The sequence below is a fragment of the Colias croceus genome, chromosome 19 (assembly GCF_905220415.1).
Source record: "Colias croceus chromosome 19, ilColCroc2.1".
In the NCBI taxonomy this organism is placed as follows: Eukaryota; Metazoa; Arthropoda; class Insecta; order Lepidoptera; family Pieridae; genus Colias; species Colias croceus.
The window spans coordinates 8,343,053-8,361,088 of record NC_059555.1 but is presented as its reverse complement, the minus strand read 5'-3'; the positions used below and the strand labels follow the sequence as shown (position 1 = coordinate 8,361,088).

Sequence of the window (18,036 nt, the reverse complement as noted above, 5' to 3'; positions counted from 1 at the left end):
TAATAGAGACAAGCTTCACTATTGGATAGTTTCTACTATAGTCAAAAGTAATCTATGATCAACAAGGTTAATAAGTTGGTTAATAATATTTTAGAAAGAGGAACATAATTCTTATGTTACAAAAACTTCTATATTTCATATTAAGAACCTCCACCTTTTATTGAAATTACTTGTTACTAATACTTATATTACTCAGACACTTGGGCTTTTATGAATTTGTTGATAGAAACTATGTTTTAACCAATGACCTATTATACTAGTAGACGCGGCATACGCCAACACCATTGCACTAAAAAGCAGCGTAATTAATACATACCTACTTACTAACGCATTATCACCAATACAGTTGTTCTCTCTTTCACTCTCACGCACGAGACATAATACATGTCTCACTCATGTACTTCGTAATAACAACTGCCGATTAAAATACAAAAAGAACGTCCAGCCACGACGCTGAATGGTGCGTGACTAAGTGAAACTCGGGCACTTACCTGAGTTTTTTCTTGCCAAAATAGAGAGCGGGTAACGTATCTAGCTCTTTTATATATCATAGGTTTTAACCCATTGAGCCCGCAGCGGCCCGATCGGTCCACGACACAATAGATTTTCTATTGTGTCTGTGATTCCGGGGGCTGAGTTATTAAAAAATAAAAAACTTTAAGTTGCCAGCTAATTTAAAAGAAACTCATTATGAAAACAAAACTTTCAAATATACTTTTGAACATTAGCATAGTCATAGAACATTTGAGCTAAAAACTTCTATTTAAAATTACTAAATTGACAAGGGTGACCATAATTGTAAACCTAGGCTTGTTTTTATATTCAAAATTTTAAGCTATGTTAAAATATTTTAGTTTTTACACTCAATACCTTATTACAATAAACATTGTGCCTTTTACATTCACTGTTTTACCTATTTTCCTTAACACTGAATAACAGGCAATGCGCAAAAATGTGCCCTAAGGTTGTATCCGCAGTGCTCCGCTCCTGTTGGTCTTAGCATGATGATATATAACCCATAGCCTTCCTCTATAAATGGGCTATCTAGCACCGAAATATCAAACAAAATAAAAATTCAGATTTGTAACTTTTAAGCCTTATGAATAACAAATAATTTAATTTTCGGATTGTTTAAGGTGGATGTTCCGACCGTCCCTCCATACATTTTTGATTACCTCTAAACACTTAACACAGACACTATTTCTTTAAAACTAATCATTTTATCACTTCTCTATAATGAAATGTGTGCGCGTTCGACCTTTTTAATCAATAATTTACAATATTTACTTAGAAAAACAACAGTAAAATACCGGAAAAATTTGACACTTCTACAGTAGTGTGCGTGACTTTTGCCAAGCGAAACACGACATAAAGCACGACATCTAGCGCATAGACTATATACTTATTACAGATCTAGCGCGTCAATGTCTAAACGAAAGGCGATGTTTAGACATAAGACGCGCTAGATGTCGTGCATTCGCGTTCGTTATCTTATACATAATGAGCATAATTCTAATAAATCAAAGTTCTGTGTAAAAATTGAGTAATTTCATTTCCAATCGTTCAAAGAAAATAACAATAAAATAAAATAAAACTAATGACCTTAGAAACTATGTTTTTTTTTGTAAACAATTTATTACTCATTATTGTTCGTCCGTCGTAGGTCTGTAAACTGTACACTGAAGAATTGTACACTGAAGGTAAATGGTACTGTAGGTACTTTAGTTCGGCGTCGTCGTCGGCTTGATATAAATTACATTCTTGATTTCATTGACACGCGCTATGATTTGCGCGCGGAATTTCTTGTGTTGTGAATTTATTTTTGTATGCTATGCATTTTAATTGATTCAAATTGCAATGTTTCTCTAGTATGCATTTGAGACTATATTGTAAATTGTAATAATTGATCGTGGGTATAGTAATTAATTATTCTAATAACGCAATTAGTAATATATGTATTTTCGGTGGGATTCAAAACAAAAAATTGGCCCGTGATTTTTATGAAATTTCACCACATTGCAAATCACATCAATCATAGTTCATACACATGTATGACGAAAGTGATTAGTATTGTGGCTAACATTGACTCATCAGTTCATCACTGAAACCAGTGATAAATCGTGTTTGAATATTTTTAAACAATGATATAAGTATACAATTATTATAAATCGGTAAACTATCAAAGTAATCACAAACTTGCAAACATTGGTAAAATGTCCAGTAGTTTATGAGCCTATTCATTACAATCAAACAAACAAACAAAGTTTTCCTCTTTATAATATTAGTGTAGACAAACACTATGAATACGATCACGAATGCAAATTCGGGGATTTTCTAATTATTGCTAAATAATAATTGAATTCGTTTTGAAATACTCTATAATTTTTAGTGTATAAATATTAAATAGACATTTATAATGTGGTGCTCATTTTTTTTGTACTGCTAACGCTATTGTAGGTACCTATTTTCGTTGTTTTATTTCAAGTGAACACGGCCATACAATTTTGTCACGAGCCGCCTATGATTGTAGGTACTTTTGTTAGGCTCCTTCGTCGTCCGCGTCGCGTCGGCTCGAAAGTTCTTGATTTCATTGTCACGCGCTATGATTTGCGCGCGGATTTTCTTGTGTTGTGAATTTATTTTTGTATTATTATTATTTTTTATTTTTTTTTTATTTTATTGATTCAAATAAAATATTTCACTAGTATGCATTTGAGACTATATTGTATTATGTATAATTTATCGTAGGTATAGTTATTCTTATAACGCAGTTATATTTTCGGTGGGACAATTTGACCCGTGATTTTTCTGAAATATCACCACGTTGCAAATCACATCAATCATACACACGTATGACGAAAGTATAGTGGCTAACATTGACTCATCAGTTCATCACTGAAACCAGTGATAAATCAGTATATCATATTTTATTGTGTTTGAATATTTTTTAAACAACGATATATACAATATTATTATAAATCGGTAAACTACCAAAGTACTTCCGAATTTTCAGACAGACAAACAAGTAGTTTTAACACGCAGTTTTCTTATACTAGTAGCAAAAATCAAAACCATAATATTATGTTTACCTACTATATTTTACTAAAAGTCGAGTGCGTCGAAATCGTAAATAATAATATAATGTTTTTCACCTTCCTGGTTATTTTCCCATAGTAAATAGTGTTTTAGGTTTGTTGTTGTAGGTAGGAATAATAATAATTATTCTTACTTGTTGGTTATGAAATGTATATTGAAATAATTTACTTTTACAAATCATTAGTGATATTAGTTTTGAGTGAAAATGCTTGGATCAGCATAATATTATATGGTACTTCAAATACATGTTTTGATAAAAAAACAATAGTGTAATAAAATAAAACTGCGTTTTATTGTAATCAATGTTGACAGTTTTAAATTCCAAAATTATTGATCAATAAAATAGTTTACACCAACAAATATAACTTTTATTTTTATAACCATCGTTCATAATATAAACCGTAGCAGGTGGCGTTTTGAAGTTCTGTCTACTCATACAGAAAAATGGAAAACTTGTTTTTTTTGTAAACAATTTATTACTCATTATTGTTGTTTGGCTGTGTGTTTGGCAACTCGAAGCGTGGTCGTCCGTCGTAGGTACTTTTGTTCGGCGTCGCGTCGTCGCTCGTCCGCGTCAGCTTGATATAAAACATTCTTGATTTCATTGACACGCGCTATGATTTGCGCGCGGAATTTCTTGTGTTGTGAATTTATTTTTGTATGCTATGCATTTTAATTGAATCAAATTGCAATATTTCTCTAGTATGCATTTGAGACTATATTGTAATAATTGATCGTGGGTAGGTATAGTAATTAATTATTCTAATAACGCAATTATATTTTCGGTGGGATTCAAAACAAAAAATTGGCCCGTGATTTTTATGAAATTTCACCACATTGCAAATTATATATTATACAATTACAATTACAATTATTATAAATCGGTAAACTATCAAAGTAATCACAAACTTGCAAAATATGCTTTTCCGAATTTTCAGACAGACACACAATTTTATTAGTTTGTTTTAGCAAAGTAGGTACCTATACCTATACGCTTACGTCGCGCGTCGCGTCGCGTCGTCGAAAACGGTGCGCCCAGAAACAAACATACCTACCTAATTCAGTTACAATCCTTTTTTTGTTCCGTAATATATTGTATTCTAATACGATTTTTTTTATTCGTCGGCCAGTTCTACTAGGTATAAAAAGATAAAATTGAAATATAATTATTGTAGCGACAGCCATGTTACTATGTTTTCGTAAATATGTTTTTCACCTTCCTGGTTATTTTCACATAATCTTATATATATATAAATGAATCGCAAAATGTGTTGGTAAGCGCATAACTCGAGAACGGCTGAACCGATTTCGATAATTCTTTTTTTATTATATTCCTTGAAGTACGAGGATGGTTCTTATGTAGAGAAAACGTAAACATGTACCACGGGCGAAGCCGGGGCGGACCGCTAGTCTATACAAAGATTATAAAGAGGAAAGGTTTGATTTTTTGTTTGTTTGTTTGTTTGTATGAATTGAATAGGCTCCGAAACTACTTGGCAGATTTGAAAAATTCTTTCACCATTCGAAAGCTACATTATCCACGAGTAACATAGGCTAGGTTTTATCCCTGAAATCCCACGGGAACGGGAACTATGCGGGTTTTTCTTTGAAAACGCGGGCGAAGCCGCGGGCGGAAAGCTAGTCTAATATAAAAATGAATCGCAAAATGTGTTGGTAAGCGCATAACTCGAGAACGGCTGGACCGATTTCGATAATTCTTTTTTTATTATATTCCTTGAAGTACGAGGATGGTTCTTACTTCTTATGGAGAGAAAACGTAAACATGTACCACGGGCGAAGCCGGGGCGGACCGCTAGTAAATAATAAAATAATAAATAGTGTATTAGATTTGTTATTGTATCTTGTATACCTACGAATAATTATTCTTACGTCTTGTTGGGAAATGTTCAAATACCTACCTATTGAAATAATTTACTGTTACAAATCATTAGTGTTATTAGGTAGTTTTGAGTGAATAGGCATGGATCAGAAATTCAGAATATAATATGCTACTAACTACTCAAATACATACACGCCAAACTTGTTTTACATTCACGCCATCTAGAGTTCAATCTTTATCATTTTTGTATACGTCTGTGTGTGTAAACGACCCTGTATGCAATGACAGATGTTAAAACGCATGGTTTTACCGAATTGGGTGGATTTTAAGGCAATGATATGACATATTTAAATAAAATATAATATTCAGTAATCGCCATGACTATTCCTACGACCTTAATCTTTTCCAATTACGCAAAAACTCAAATAAACTAGAAATGTAGAATTCAGCGCCATCTAGCGGGACATTGGCTGGGAACAGATCGTAGCAATCACCTTAAACCGTAACAAAATAGAATAAATTAAACTCAAAGGTTCTATAAAGCATTCCAATTTACATGATAATTGCTATTGCAATAATTTTATAATCAACTTCCTTAAAAACATCAATCAAATGCAATGTAGATCTTTCCACGTTTGTGTTTCAATACCTTTTAAAGTCCTTAGAATGTTAATAGATATATTAAACAAAGATTTTACAATGTACCTATAACTATAAAAAATTAGATTTGCTGGTTTCCATTTCTTTAAAACTAGCGTAATAGGAATTTAGTTTGGATGTTATAAACGCTAAAAGTTTTTCCTTCTTACTCGCCGCAACAAAGTAATTTTATAGTAAGTACTAGCTTACCGACCGCGGCTTCACCCGCTTTGTCTAAAACCTAATAAATTATATACTAAAACCTTCCTCTTGAATCACTATTAAAAAACTATCTATATATATTATAATACTATCTATTAAAAAAAACCGCATCAAAATCCGTTGCATAGTTTTAAGGACGCTATAACGTATTTTTACAAAAACACGCTGTTTTTCGGTACCATTTTAACTTAAAGCAATTACACGTGAGAACATAGTAATATCTTAATTTAAAGATAATATATTCAGCTCTACGTTCATCTTATAAAAATTGTACGACGTCATACAAAATTGTCGCTGAAATACGTTTTTTCCATCACAATAAACGCATAAAATGCAAAAAAATGGGGTCTAAACCGGTACCATTTTAGGAAAATTAAGAGCCTAATCTATCTTCTTAACTATTATATCTTATTGAGGGATATATAGTCCTTTATATATGGTGTAATTTTTATGAATCTAAATCAAAATTTTATTTCAATAATGAGCTAAATTAAAAATACTTGTCGATTTCTTCATACATTTTGTTCTCGCGGTTCGTCAGACCGCGCTCAGAAGCGCTCTTGGAAGGACGGGTGTATCGCTCCTCGTCCCAAAAATAAAAACGATTATTGTGCGTGCACTGTCTTTTTCGTGATTTGAAATATTTGATACTTTTTATGAGTAAACTGTATAAGTTTCATATTCCAATTATTTGTAATTTAAAATTATGTTTTTAAAATTACCTTGCCTGAGATCCTCTTTTTTATGGGTTGTTGAATAGATTGGTGGGGTAAAACAATTCAAGATGGCGTCGATGAAAATTTGGCTTTTTTTCGTGATGGGTGTCATTTTCATAGTTTTTGGGGTAGCTATTACCGAATATGAGGTCAAAACTGAAATCCAAGATGGCGCCGACGAAAATTTTACATCTTTTCGTCATGGGTGTCATTTTCATGGTTTTTGGGGTAGCTATTAACGAATATGAGGTCAAAACTATAATCCAAGATGGCGCCGACAAAAATTTTACAACTTTTCGTCATGGGTGTCATTTTCATGGTTTTTGGGGTAGCTATTAACCAATATGAGGTCAAAACTGAAATCCAAGATGGCGCCGACGAAAATTTTACATCTTTTCGTCATGGGTGTCATTTTCATGGTTTTTGGGGTAGCTATTAACGAATATGAGGTCAAAACTATAATCCAAGATGGCGCCGACAAAAATTTTACATCTTTTCGTCATGGGTGTCATTTTCATGGTTTTTGGGGTAGCTATTAACCAATATGAGGTCAAAACTGAAATCCAAGATGGCGCCGACGAAAATTTTACATCTTTTCGTCATGGGTGTCATTTTCATGGTTTTTGGGGTAGCTATTATCGAATATGAGGTCAAAACTATAATCCAAGATGGCGCCGACGAAAAATTTGACATCTTTTCATCATGGGTGTCATTTTCATGGTTTTTGGGATAGCTATTAACGAATATGAGGTCAAAACTATAATCCAAGATGGCGCTGACGAAAATTTGACATTTTTCGTGATGGGTGTCATTTTCATGGTTTTTGGGGTAGCTATTAACGAATATGAGGTCAAAACTAAAATCCAAGATGGTCGTCGAATTTAAAGATCGCGTCATGGTAATACTGTCGCGTTATGGAGCAAGGCGGCGATTTTGGTATCTATGAATCTCGCCAAAGAAGTTTCACTCCTGAAGTCCTGACACGTTTTCTCGGCACACACGTTCTTTTTTATTTTATTCTCTTCGTTTAAATGTTTTAGATAAACTTTATTTTAAATAAAGTTTAGCGAATATATTTAAAGAATATATTTAAAGTTACTAATATCTGTCAGAATATTAACATGATTGCCACAGAGTTGCGTTTTATATTAAATTTCTAAATATGCATTTCAATGTTCTTTAAAATTGTTTTTTTTAAGACTTTCTACAAAACTGTGGTTGTTAACGTTTTTGTTATTTTATTTAAGTTTACTTTAAAGGAGTAAGAAAAATATACCTAATTATCGACGGTTACATTGGGGATTTGGTAATAGCTGTCTCAAAAACCTTGAAAATGACACCCATGCCGAAAAGATGTAAAGTTTCGTCGACACCATCTTGGATTTTAGTTTTGACCTCATATTGGTTAATAGATACCCCAAAAACCATGAAAATGACACCCATGACGAAAATATGTAAAATTTTCGTCGGCGCCATCTTGGATTTTAGTTTTGACCTCATATTCGTTAATAGCTACCCCAATAACCAAGAAAATGACACCCGTGACGAAATGATGTAAAATTTTCGTCGGCGCCATCTTCGATTTTAGTTTTGACCTCATATTGGTTAATAGCTACCCCAAAAACCATGAAAATGACACCCATGTCGAAAAGATGTAAAATTTTCGTCGGCGCCATCTTGGATTTTAGTTTTGACCTCATATTCGTTAATAGCTACCCCAATAACCATGAAAATGACACCCATGAAGAAAATATATAAAATTTTTGTCGGCGCCATCTTGGATTTTAGTTTTGACCTCATATTGGTTAATAGCTACCCCAAAAACCATGAAAATGACACCCGTGACGAAATGATGTCAAATTGTCGTCGGCGCCATTTTGGATTTTAGATTTGACCTCATATTGATTAATACTTATTTAATAGCTACTCCAACTCCTTGAAAATGACACCCATAACGAAAAGATTTCAAATTTTCGTCGGTGCCATCTTGGATTTTAGTTTTGACCTCATATTGGTTAATAGCTACCCCAAAAACCACCCACATTTGCAAATGTGTTTGCTACTTAGGAAAAGTTCATATTTAAAGATATAGGTAATGTGAATGTGTGGTAACGAATTTAATTTATTTCATTCCGACTGTTTCTCGGAATAACATACATTTACTAAGAATTGCTTACAATGCCGGGTTTAATATATTGCCGGTAACATATAATATTATGTATGATAATAATTCTTAAAAAAGTATTTTATACATTTCTTAAAAAGCTTCGATATTGTATACAATAATACAATTCATATTCAAATTGTTGTAAAATAGTCACACTTTTTTAAGTTGGTTGAATACACTAAAATACTTATAAGGATCGTACCTACTAATAATAGTAACAAAATGAATTTTTAAAGTTCCCAGTAATCTTCTGGAATCAATTTCAATAAAAATATAAAAAAAAAAATATCAAGTATGAAGATGGTCTATAAAATGGAATGCGCTATGTTTACGTGAGCGCGATGTTCCCGCGAACCACGTGGCGACGTTAGATACCTAAATTTGAGTAACGCAGATTTGTGACAGCGTCCTTAAAGATTTTAGCATACAAAGGGACATAGGAATACATTTAATTCCTATGAGAATCATCTTTGATGCGAGGAACCATGGGCGTAAATCTAGTTAGTATATAATGTGCACATATTATTATAGTGACAGTAGACAATATTCTAGTGCATACTAAGTTAAGTTAAATATTATCATGAATTATGAACATTTCTTTATAAATGTTGATTTAAAAACTAAGAAAAAGTATTTAAAATCGAATTAACCGTTGTATTTATATCCTACACAACAATTGAAGAATGAAAATTATCGTATTAAATAATGACATTAAGGACTTATTTTTGCTTATTTGTTGAACATAAGTGCTATGTCACATGTTTAGACATCAAAATAATCACAAGCAGATAACACAAACAATTGCAAAGGCCCCAATTGTTAAGTTTTGGTCATGATGAAATATTTTTTAGTTATTACAACATGTTTTATGTTATTTGTCAGTTCATGCAGGTAATCAAATGTAATAAGTAAAATACTCTAGTGTTCTTACCACAAAACAATTTAAACACAGTCCAACTTAAAAACCAGGGATCTGTCACTTTAATTGTTGTCAATGTGAAATACGGTTCGAGTACCGCCTCATGATCGAATTTTTTCTATTCTTTATAAATTTATAATGTGAAATACGACAAAACCAGATTAAAGAGAACCCGCACTTAAAGTTTAACCCTGTCTAAAGTTTTTTGTGGTAAGACATACTGTTTATTATAAACCACAAACAAATCAAAACAATTTGAGAATGAATCTAAAGTTTGTTCTGAATAATACCTTGGATGTTCCAAAATTTTCTAACTCATTAAGGACATTGGATGCTTGCCAGAATTGCACTATTTATTTCCCGATGTAAACCTCGAAAATGTACATAGGAATATATAATTTTTGCACCAACAACTGCACTATTACTTTGTGAAAACAGACAAATTATCTTTACTGGGCGTATAAGAGTTATTTGCGATACGAGGAGGGATCAGCTGTTCGCACAGGGCTATATTAATCGTGGTCAGAGCACGATAAAAGTAGGACAAATACTTATAGCGATACGACAGGCGGCCGCCGCTCCTAGACTAGTGCCGCGCCGAATACCTTTTTATTAGATAGTTTTGTTTACACGCTGCATTTGCGAAATAACCACGCTCACATCAGAAAATCTGTCAATGTGACAATACCGACGTCTATTTTACGTGTCTCAAGATTATTGCCCCAAATAACAAAGACATGTCATCCCAATGCTGGAAGTTGGTGTACATAAACTAGCATTACCTCGGTGGCCCTTGGCGATTTTTTCGTTTATTGTTCATATCTCCTTCGCCTGACTGCCCCGGCGGGTAGGCACCTTCTCGTCTACGCGTAGGGACCGGAATTTTGGCTAATTATCACTTCTTTCTTTTACAACACAGTCCTTTCAACTTTCGCGGATGCACAAAACTGCAGTTGAAATTAGGAGTTAACACTCAAAATGCGACAACAGGGATGCATCGAATACACTAAAGTCTATAACATTTGCCAACAAATATAAATTCAAATATATTTGAGTACAAAATCGCAGTTCGATTTATTCTCGGGAACTAATCCCAAAAAATAAACGGGTTGGCAGATTTCTCGTGCCTGCAATCAGCGCAGGAATACAACATGGCGCTGTGACGTATTCGTCAAAAGACTTGCAAAAAAACTTTTATGCAATTTTTTATTCACACAATTTTACTGTTAAATCTTAAAAAATGCGAATATTTTTTTAAATATTACAAAACTATGAAAATGATAGCAGTAAACACAAAAATTATTAATGAGGTCAACTTTTGACTGATTTCCACTAATACACTTTCAATATGGCGGATTGAGGTACTTGACTTTCAGTATTGCTATTTTTTGTTCTTTTTTTCATTAAAATATTAAGATAAAATGGAAAATAAATTTATTTTGCAAATACTATATAAAATACTCCTAAAATGGAACTATTTTTTTTTAATATCAACGGTTTTTTAAAGAATGGAAATAATATTTATTTATAAGATAATTTAAATCAACTGTGAATTAAACAATAAGGTTTACTAGAATATCAAAAATATGTATGTGAATTTTAATTACGCTTATTAATTTTATTTTCCTATTCTATTTTAATCATGATTTTAATAAAACTTACAGACAGAATACCACAGACATTATCTGACCATATACATTTTTTATCTGTGGTCGTTACATTGAACGACAGGAAAAGAAATGCAACGCGCGCGCGCGAATTCAATTCTATGACACGAATACGAAACCACACCAAGTTATTATTGATCGTTAAGTAATTTATAGGTCACCATGAAGACGAACACGAAAAATTCGGAAAATATGTCTCAACGCGAGAAATTCCAATTGCTTAATTCGGAAGTGCGTTCCTTTTACGAATATTGTAAAGAAGTGGGTATGAGTGACGATGAAATAGATATTATTTGTCGTCCTTTGATGAGTGCTGTGAGAAGGGCGACGATTAAGAGATGGCGAAGGATCATCATTTTGATGATGTTGTTTTTGGCGACTGGGTATATTGTGAGCCAAACCGATTCATTCCAATGGCATGTTGCTGCAGTAGCTCGATTGACGCTGATCAAGCTGCTGCCTTTGATAAATTGGACACCGATGTATTACAATCAATGTGTACTGGGGAGATTACCGCTACAGAATTTTGAAGCTGAACCTGTTTCTACCAGTGACTGCATTGCTTGTGAAGCTATACGTAAGTAGTTAAAATAAATTCTTGCAGTTGAGCGAAATTTTTTGTCCTAACTACGTACTTACCAAGTTTCATCCTAATCTTTGTATTAAGTTTTTTGGCAGGTAAACTACCCTCTTTAGATTCAAGAAAAATTATGGTCTAAACTAAGGTCTAAACAAGTTACAATCTTAAAATAAGTCAAAGAAAACTTTTTGGTTTGACGTGGCATATTGTAAACATATTTTACACAACTTTAACAATTTATCTCTATGATTAATTCACATTATTTGATAAGTAAAGTTGCTTTTAAACATGTAAGAAATAACAAAGAAATTTTAAGTAAAATAAATCAATCAGAAACTGTTACTGTATATTACCTATAAGTAATCAATACATATAATAAAATTCTAGAAAAGTCGTGTCTGTACAATCAAAATATATAAAAAAAAATTAGCAGGTGCTATTATTAAATCGATCCCAAACCCAAAACTGTAGTTAAAAAATTTTTTGTCTGTTTGTCTGTTTGTCGGTTTGTCTGTTTGTCTGTATGTTCGTGCACGCTAATCTCAGAAACGGCTTATCCGATTAAGATGCGGTTTTCACTAATATATTGTGGTAATCTTCATTTAACATTTAGTGTTTATTTCATGTCAATCGGTTCGTAAATAAAAAAGTTATGACCATTTAAGTATTCACGGCGAACGTTTGCTAAGGCATTCTATACACTGTACGATAAAACGTAAGTTATCTGTTACAATTATTATTCCTGTAAATGTCCAAGTGATCATATCGAAAGTGCCCAAGGGTGGGGGGGGGTTTGGTCAAATTAGAATTATTCTTACTTCTAGGTAAATTTTATACATAAAATGTCCTTTAAATTATGTCGGTGAGTCGGGGTAAGACCGGACGGATTTTAGACGTATTGAAATAGTCTAGCAAAAGCCCGATTTTCTCAGCACTAGTTCAAGATTTACTACTTAAAACTGATGTAAATGACAATTCATTTAACATCGCTTTGCTCTACAATAAGTTTATTCTTATAAACTCAACAGTTTCTTATTTTAAGGCGTTTAAAAACAACACTTACTTTTTTTATGACTATGGTAAAAAATTACTCTTCGGGGTAAGTTCGGACATGCTTTTAAATGCACTTCTATTGAATTTAGCATAAGGTCGATTAAAAAAATATATCCGATCTTTTAAAGGGGTGACAGACGTACGAGTAAGTACGCGAACTTGTGGCTCGACGACCTTTTTCGCTCGTGTGTCACCCCAAGTACGCGTACTTAAAAACCGTCGAGTAAGTTCGTTGACGATCCAACATGTTTGAAATTTTACTCGAAGCCCGCCTTGGCTCGCACGTCTGTCACCGCCGTTACGCTCTAAAATGATTATTTGACGATTTTTTTTGAAATCCACTTTACAGGCGCGCGGCTCGTCGGAGCGACGCCCAGAACCTGAAGGTCGATGCAAAACAAAATGAAGTCGTACAGAATTTTGCCCTCGTAAATAAATATGCTCGTATTCGCCGAATTTTTGATGTTTACGTTCTTACCCCATGTACGGACTTACCCGGACTCACCTTATTATATTTTTAACCCCCGACGCAAAAAGATGGGTGATAAGTGTTTGACCGCTATGTGTGTCTGTGTGTGTGTGTCTGTTTGTGCCACCGTAGCTCGCTAACAGGTAATCCGAATTAGATGCGGTTTTTTTAGTTAGGCATCATATTTTCCGACGCTGGTTCTTAGATAAAGTGTATCAAAATCGGTTCATCCATTTATTATACCTAGGTATATTATTATAGGGGTAAATGTGGGAATGAAAAAAACGAAAGTTGTCAAATATAAGTACCTAAGTGATATATTAAATGAACCTACTACCTATCAGTAACAAATCGGTTCATCCATTTATTTGATATAGGTATAAAAGTGCTAATAAAAAAATGAATTTGTCAAATATACTCAAGTGACATATCAAATGAAAGGGCATGACGTGTAAAGTATAATTAGACATACTTTATCAAAATCGGTTCATCCATTTATTATACCTTTATATGGGTAAAAGTGGGAATGAAAAAAAACGAATGTTGTCAAATATACCCAAGTGACATATCAAATAAAATTGCATAACGGGTGAAGTACACTTAGTTATATTTTTATCCAATTCGGTTTATCCATTTATTAGATTACAGCGGTAAAAGTGGGAATGAATAATGAGGTTAAATAATATACTCAAGCGGCATATCAAAATATGAAAGGGCAACGTGTGAATTACAATTAGTCATATTTTATCGAAATCGGTTCATCCGTTTATTACATTTAGGGCTTTTAAGGGGTGACAGTGGGGATAAATAAACCGAATGGAGCATCAAACTACAGGATATGACGTGTACATATAGGTACAATTAGATATGGTTTACATCAAAATCGGTTCTGCCATTTACTAGGGATGGAAAGGGAAGGGTTAAAAGTCTGTGAAAGAAGAGGGGATACGGGAGCGAGAGGATAGCCACACCCTGGAAATTTTGAACTCTACTGAAAGCTACATAGGCCTGGCCCTTGGCAATATTTTTTCCTAAGTATACCACTTCTTTTGCCACTGTGGTCCATTACAATTTGTGCACGGTTACGGCCCAACTTAAAAGATGTCAAGGAGCAACAAACTTATAGATATCAATATGATGTAGGAATGTAATATGGAGGTAGAGGTAGGTCTCGCTCACTTGAAAATATTACATGAAAATAAGAAACCGAAAGGAATAAATAATTATTTTACAAACTTCCCGACGATCTTTAAAATTAAGTACCATATATTTTGATAATGAGGTATATTATGATGATGTTGGCATGGCAGCCCCGACGACTTTGTTTTTTTTTATAAATATTTAAAATGGTATTTATTTTTAAAAATCTTCGGGAAGTTTGTGAAATTATTTATTCCTTTTTCTATGCACTTTTCTTCGTAGCGCTGTTTTTTTTTTAATTTAATTTTTATTGCACGGTCTAAACTGTATAGTTACTACAGGCGTGAGACAGGATTCAGGAAAGATCTGATTTGGCTTTTGTGCTGGATTTGATAAAAACTGAGTATCGATTAAGCTGATCAGTTGCTGCACGATACATAGTTAAAAACATCCATACAAGGGAGGAAGGAAAAGAAATTTGCTCCCCTCCCCCCTGGTGCCTAAAAATAATATGACATAATTTAAAAGAAATTTTACGTAGAAAATTAATAAGGCATTTTTTTTTGTATTGCTTAGCTCAGTTTAGTAATAAATTTTACTTACAGTTCTTTTAATTATTTATGGTAGTCTGTGTTTACTCAATAATTTAAGATAAGTAGTAACTACTATGCAGTCACTATTCCACGCGGACGAAGTCGCGGGCACAGCTAGTAGTTAATATAATCTATACATATAATAAATCTGTAGAAGGGTCAATTCTGTACATTGAAAATATTGAAAAAATAACTAGCAGGGGGTGTTACTGGATCGATACCAAACCCAAATATGTGATTAAAAAAATTTTTGTCTGTCTGTCTGTCTGTCTGTCTGTATGTGAAGACATCACGTGAAAACTACCGGTTCGATTTCGATGAAACTTGGTATAATTATACCTTATTATCCTGGGCGTAAAATAGGATACTTTTTATCCTGGAAAAATACGTAGAAAAGAAATTAATCTCAATTTTTCAGTTATCCATAGACGTTGTTCTGTAGTAGGTACCGCGAACACACGTTGCGTATTATTATAGACCTAGCCGTATTTGGGTCCAATAGATATTTATAAGATGTCATTGTCCGAGTTACTCAAAATGGAGAAATAAACCGTCCACGCAAAGACCGACATCCGCGCGGACGGAGTCGCGGGCGGAAGCTAGTAGTTAATATGAATACGAAATTTTAAATACATACGTCATAAAACTTAAAAGTGATTGATAAAACTTTGTTTATAATATGGGATGGAGTAAAAAGTAAAACAATCGTATTTTAAAATCAGTCTTAAAGTTTTTAATTGCTTAATTTGCTTTCAAGAAGGTTTCTGTAGTCTTAGCTCTATAAAATTTCAATATTTACGTTTATTTTCGAATTACTTACATTATACAATTAAAAGTCAAAATTACATATTTATTTTTGTGTATATGTTACCGGAAATGTATGAAATCAAGGAATTGTATACAATTCCTAGGAAATTAGTACAATTCCGATACCATTTAGGAAATGTATAAAATATTGTTTAAAAAACTATTTAATGCATGCATATCCTAGGAAATGTATAATCTTCCTAGGAATTGTATACAATTCCTATATCGTATTAGGAAATGTGTAAAGCAAATGCTTTCTGTAATAAAACACGTTGTTATTTTTTTATTATAGCTCTTATTGATACAATCGGGTAACAGTCATACCGTAAACTTGTAATAATATGATGTTCATAATATATATCTTACTAATTAACATTTTAAAAATCAACTATGTATCTAACTTTTAACGTAAATATCACAAAATCAACTTATATTTATTCTTATAAAATCAAATTTTCATTTTGCAAGTAATCAGTCCCCTCGTCCCGCTGTCCTCGCGTATATTTGGCGCAGTCGGATTGTACAATCCGCCGTATTACATTACGGCTAGCTGTTTTAATATGCCGAAAATTCGTCTTTTTCAAAAATTCTACAAAAAGACGGTCGTGAGCCGACGGAGCCCCACTTCGTGGGGCTCCTATTTCTGTGTAGTTTTAAAAAACACGAACCTAACCTAACCCACCCCCTTATCCAAACCAAAAATTTCTGATTACGAATTATCGGCATAGTTACTACAAAATGCCGACCGTTTGTAAACGGTCAGATTATATACAACTTGCCTACGACATATCAATATCTTAAATGTTTTACATTTCCGATAGCTATTTAGGAAATGTATAGATTTCCTAGGAAATGTGTATAAAATAATATTTCACACATTTCCGTACGATTTTAGGAATTGTATACAATGACGGATTACATACATTTCCTGTAACATATATACATAGTATAGTATTGTATTATTAGTATTAAACATTCAAAATCTTTTTTCCAGAGAACATCGCACGCATAGCGAACACAGACCACAACGAAGTACTAAACCACCACCTCCTAAGAGGTGCGCCTGTTATAGTAACAGACGCGTATACAGACTGGTCTTCCGGCGAATATAACTTCACAGGCCTCGTGAATAACGACGACAGGCTCCGAGAATCGGTGCCCTGTAGGATCCTAACCAATATACGTATTGGGAAACAACCCATGGACCTACAGGAGATCGTTTCGCGTATTACTGAGAGCAATATACCATCTTGGTTCATACATTTCCAGAACTGCGATATTCGCGCCGTCAAAACGTTCAGGGTTCTCGCTCCTAGACCATACTTCCTTTCCCCAGAAATCCCCCCTTCCCATTTCAACTGGCTCCTTCTATCTAAGAATTATGAAACGAATCGCTATAAGTACTTGGAGTTTGATATTGGCCTGATCATCATGTCCCAACTCAAAGGGCAGACTTCTATTCAGTTGAAACCAAGGATGCCATGTGAAAATATCTGCGGTCCGGTCAAAATTGATTTGCAGGAAACTGAGACATTGGTTTTGAGCAATTCGTTGTGGGAATTTGAATATTTGCCCGGGAAAGGGGAGAATCTTGCTATGATCACTGAAACCGATTGGGTTGAAACCTAAATTATAATATCGAGTAATAGTGTAGTTAAATGTATCGGTGGATTCATAATTTCATAATCCTGTAGCTTAAATCTAAATATACTATGTGTATCGTAGGCCTCCTGTATTATTTAAAAATGGTATACGATTCATTTTACGTACTTAATATGGAAAATCACGTCTTTACAATTTATTTTATAAGAAACTAGCTTAACGCCCGCGGCTTCGCCCGCTTTGTCTAAAACCTAATAAATTATATACTAAAACTCTCTTGAATCACTCTATCTATTAAAAAAAACCGCATCAAAATCCGTTGCGTAGTTTTAAAGATTTAAGCATACAAAGGGACATAGGGACAGAGAAAGCGACTTTGTTTTATACTATGTAGTGATACTTATTTATTTACGTAACAGTATTATTTGTAAGTATGTTAACTATACCTATGTTATTAGTACCTAAGTATATCGTGGATAAGATTTTAAAAATATCAGGTTTTATAAATATACCTAAAAATCAGCTG

The 18,036-nt window shown here is 33.3% G+C and overlaps 2 protein-coding genes across 2 annotated transcripts in view; one reads left to right on the top strand and one right to left on the bottom strand.

Moving 5' to 3' along the window:
• The window catches only part of LOC123700441 (ataxin-2 homolog), a 43,197-nt gene extending 32,271 nt beyond the window's left edge, over positions 1 to 10,926 (bottom strand). Inside the window, exon 1 of the mRNA XM_045647652.1 lies at positions 10,382 to 10,926. Coding sequence (XP_045503608.1) covers positions 10,382 to 10,419 — 38 coding nt within the window. The 5' untranslated portion in view covers positions 10,420 to 10,926. The remainder of the gene's footprint in view (positions 1 to 10,381) is intronic.
• Positions 10,927 to 11,385: 459 nt separating this feature from the next.
• On the top strand, positions 11,386 to 17,797 carry LOC123700534. The gene is made up of 2 exons (XM_045647782.1): positions 11,386 to 11,843; positions 16,903 to 17,797. Exons 1-2 carry the CDS (start codon positions 11,429 to 11,431, stop codon positions 17,535 to 17,537), a joined length of 1,050 nt encoding a protein of 349 aa, XP_045503738.1. The 5' UTR covers positions 11,386 to 11,428; the 3' UTR covers positions 17,538 to 17,797.
• Positions 17,798 to 18,036: the final 239 nt, after the last annotated feature.

Bases quoted from the DNA above. Each gene is read 5' to 3' on its own strand.
- LOC123700534 (XM_045647782.1), top strand. From the start codon at position 11,429: ATGAAGACGAACACGAAAAATTCGGAAAATATGTCTCAACGCGAGAAA. The intron at 11,844-16,902 runs GTAAGTAGTTAA...TCTTTTTTCCAG, and splicing joins CATTGCTTGTGAAGCTATAC to AGAACATCGCACGCATAGCG.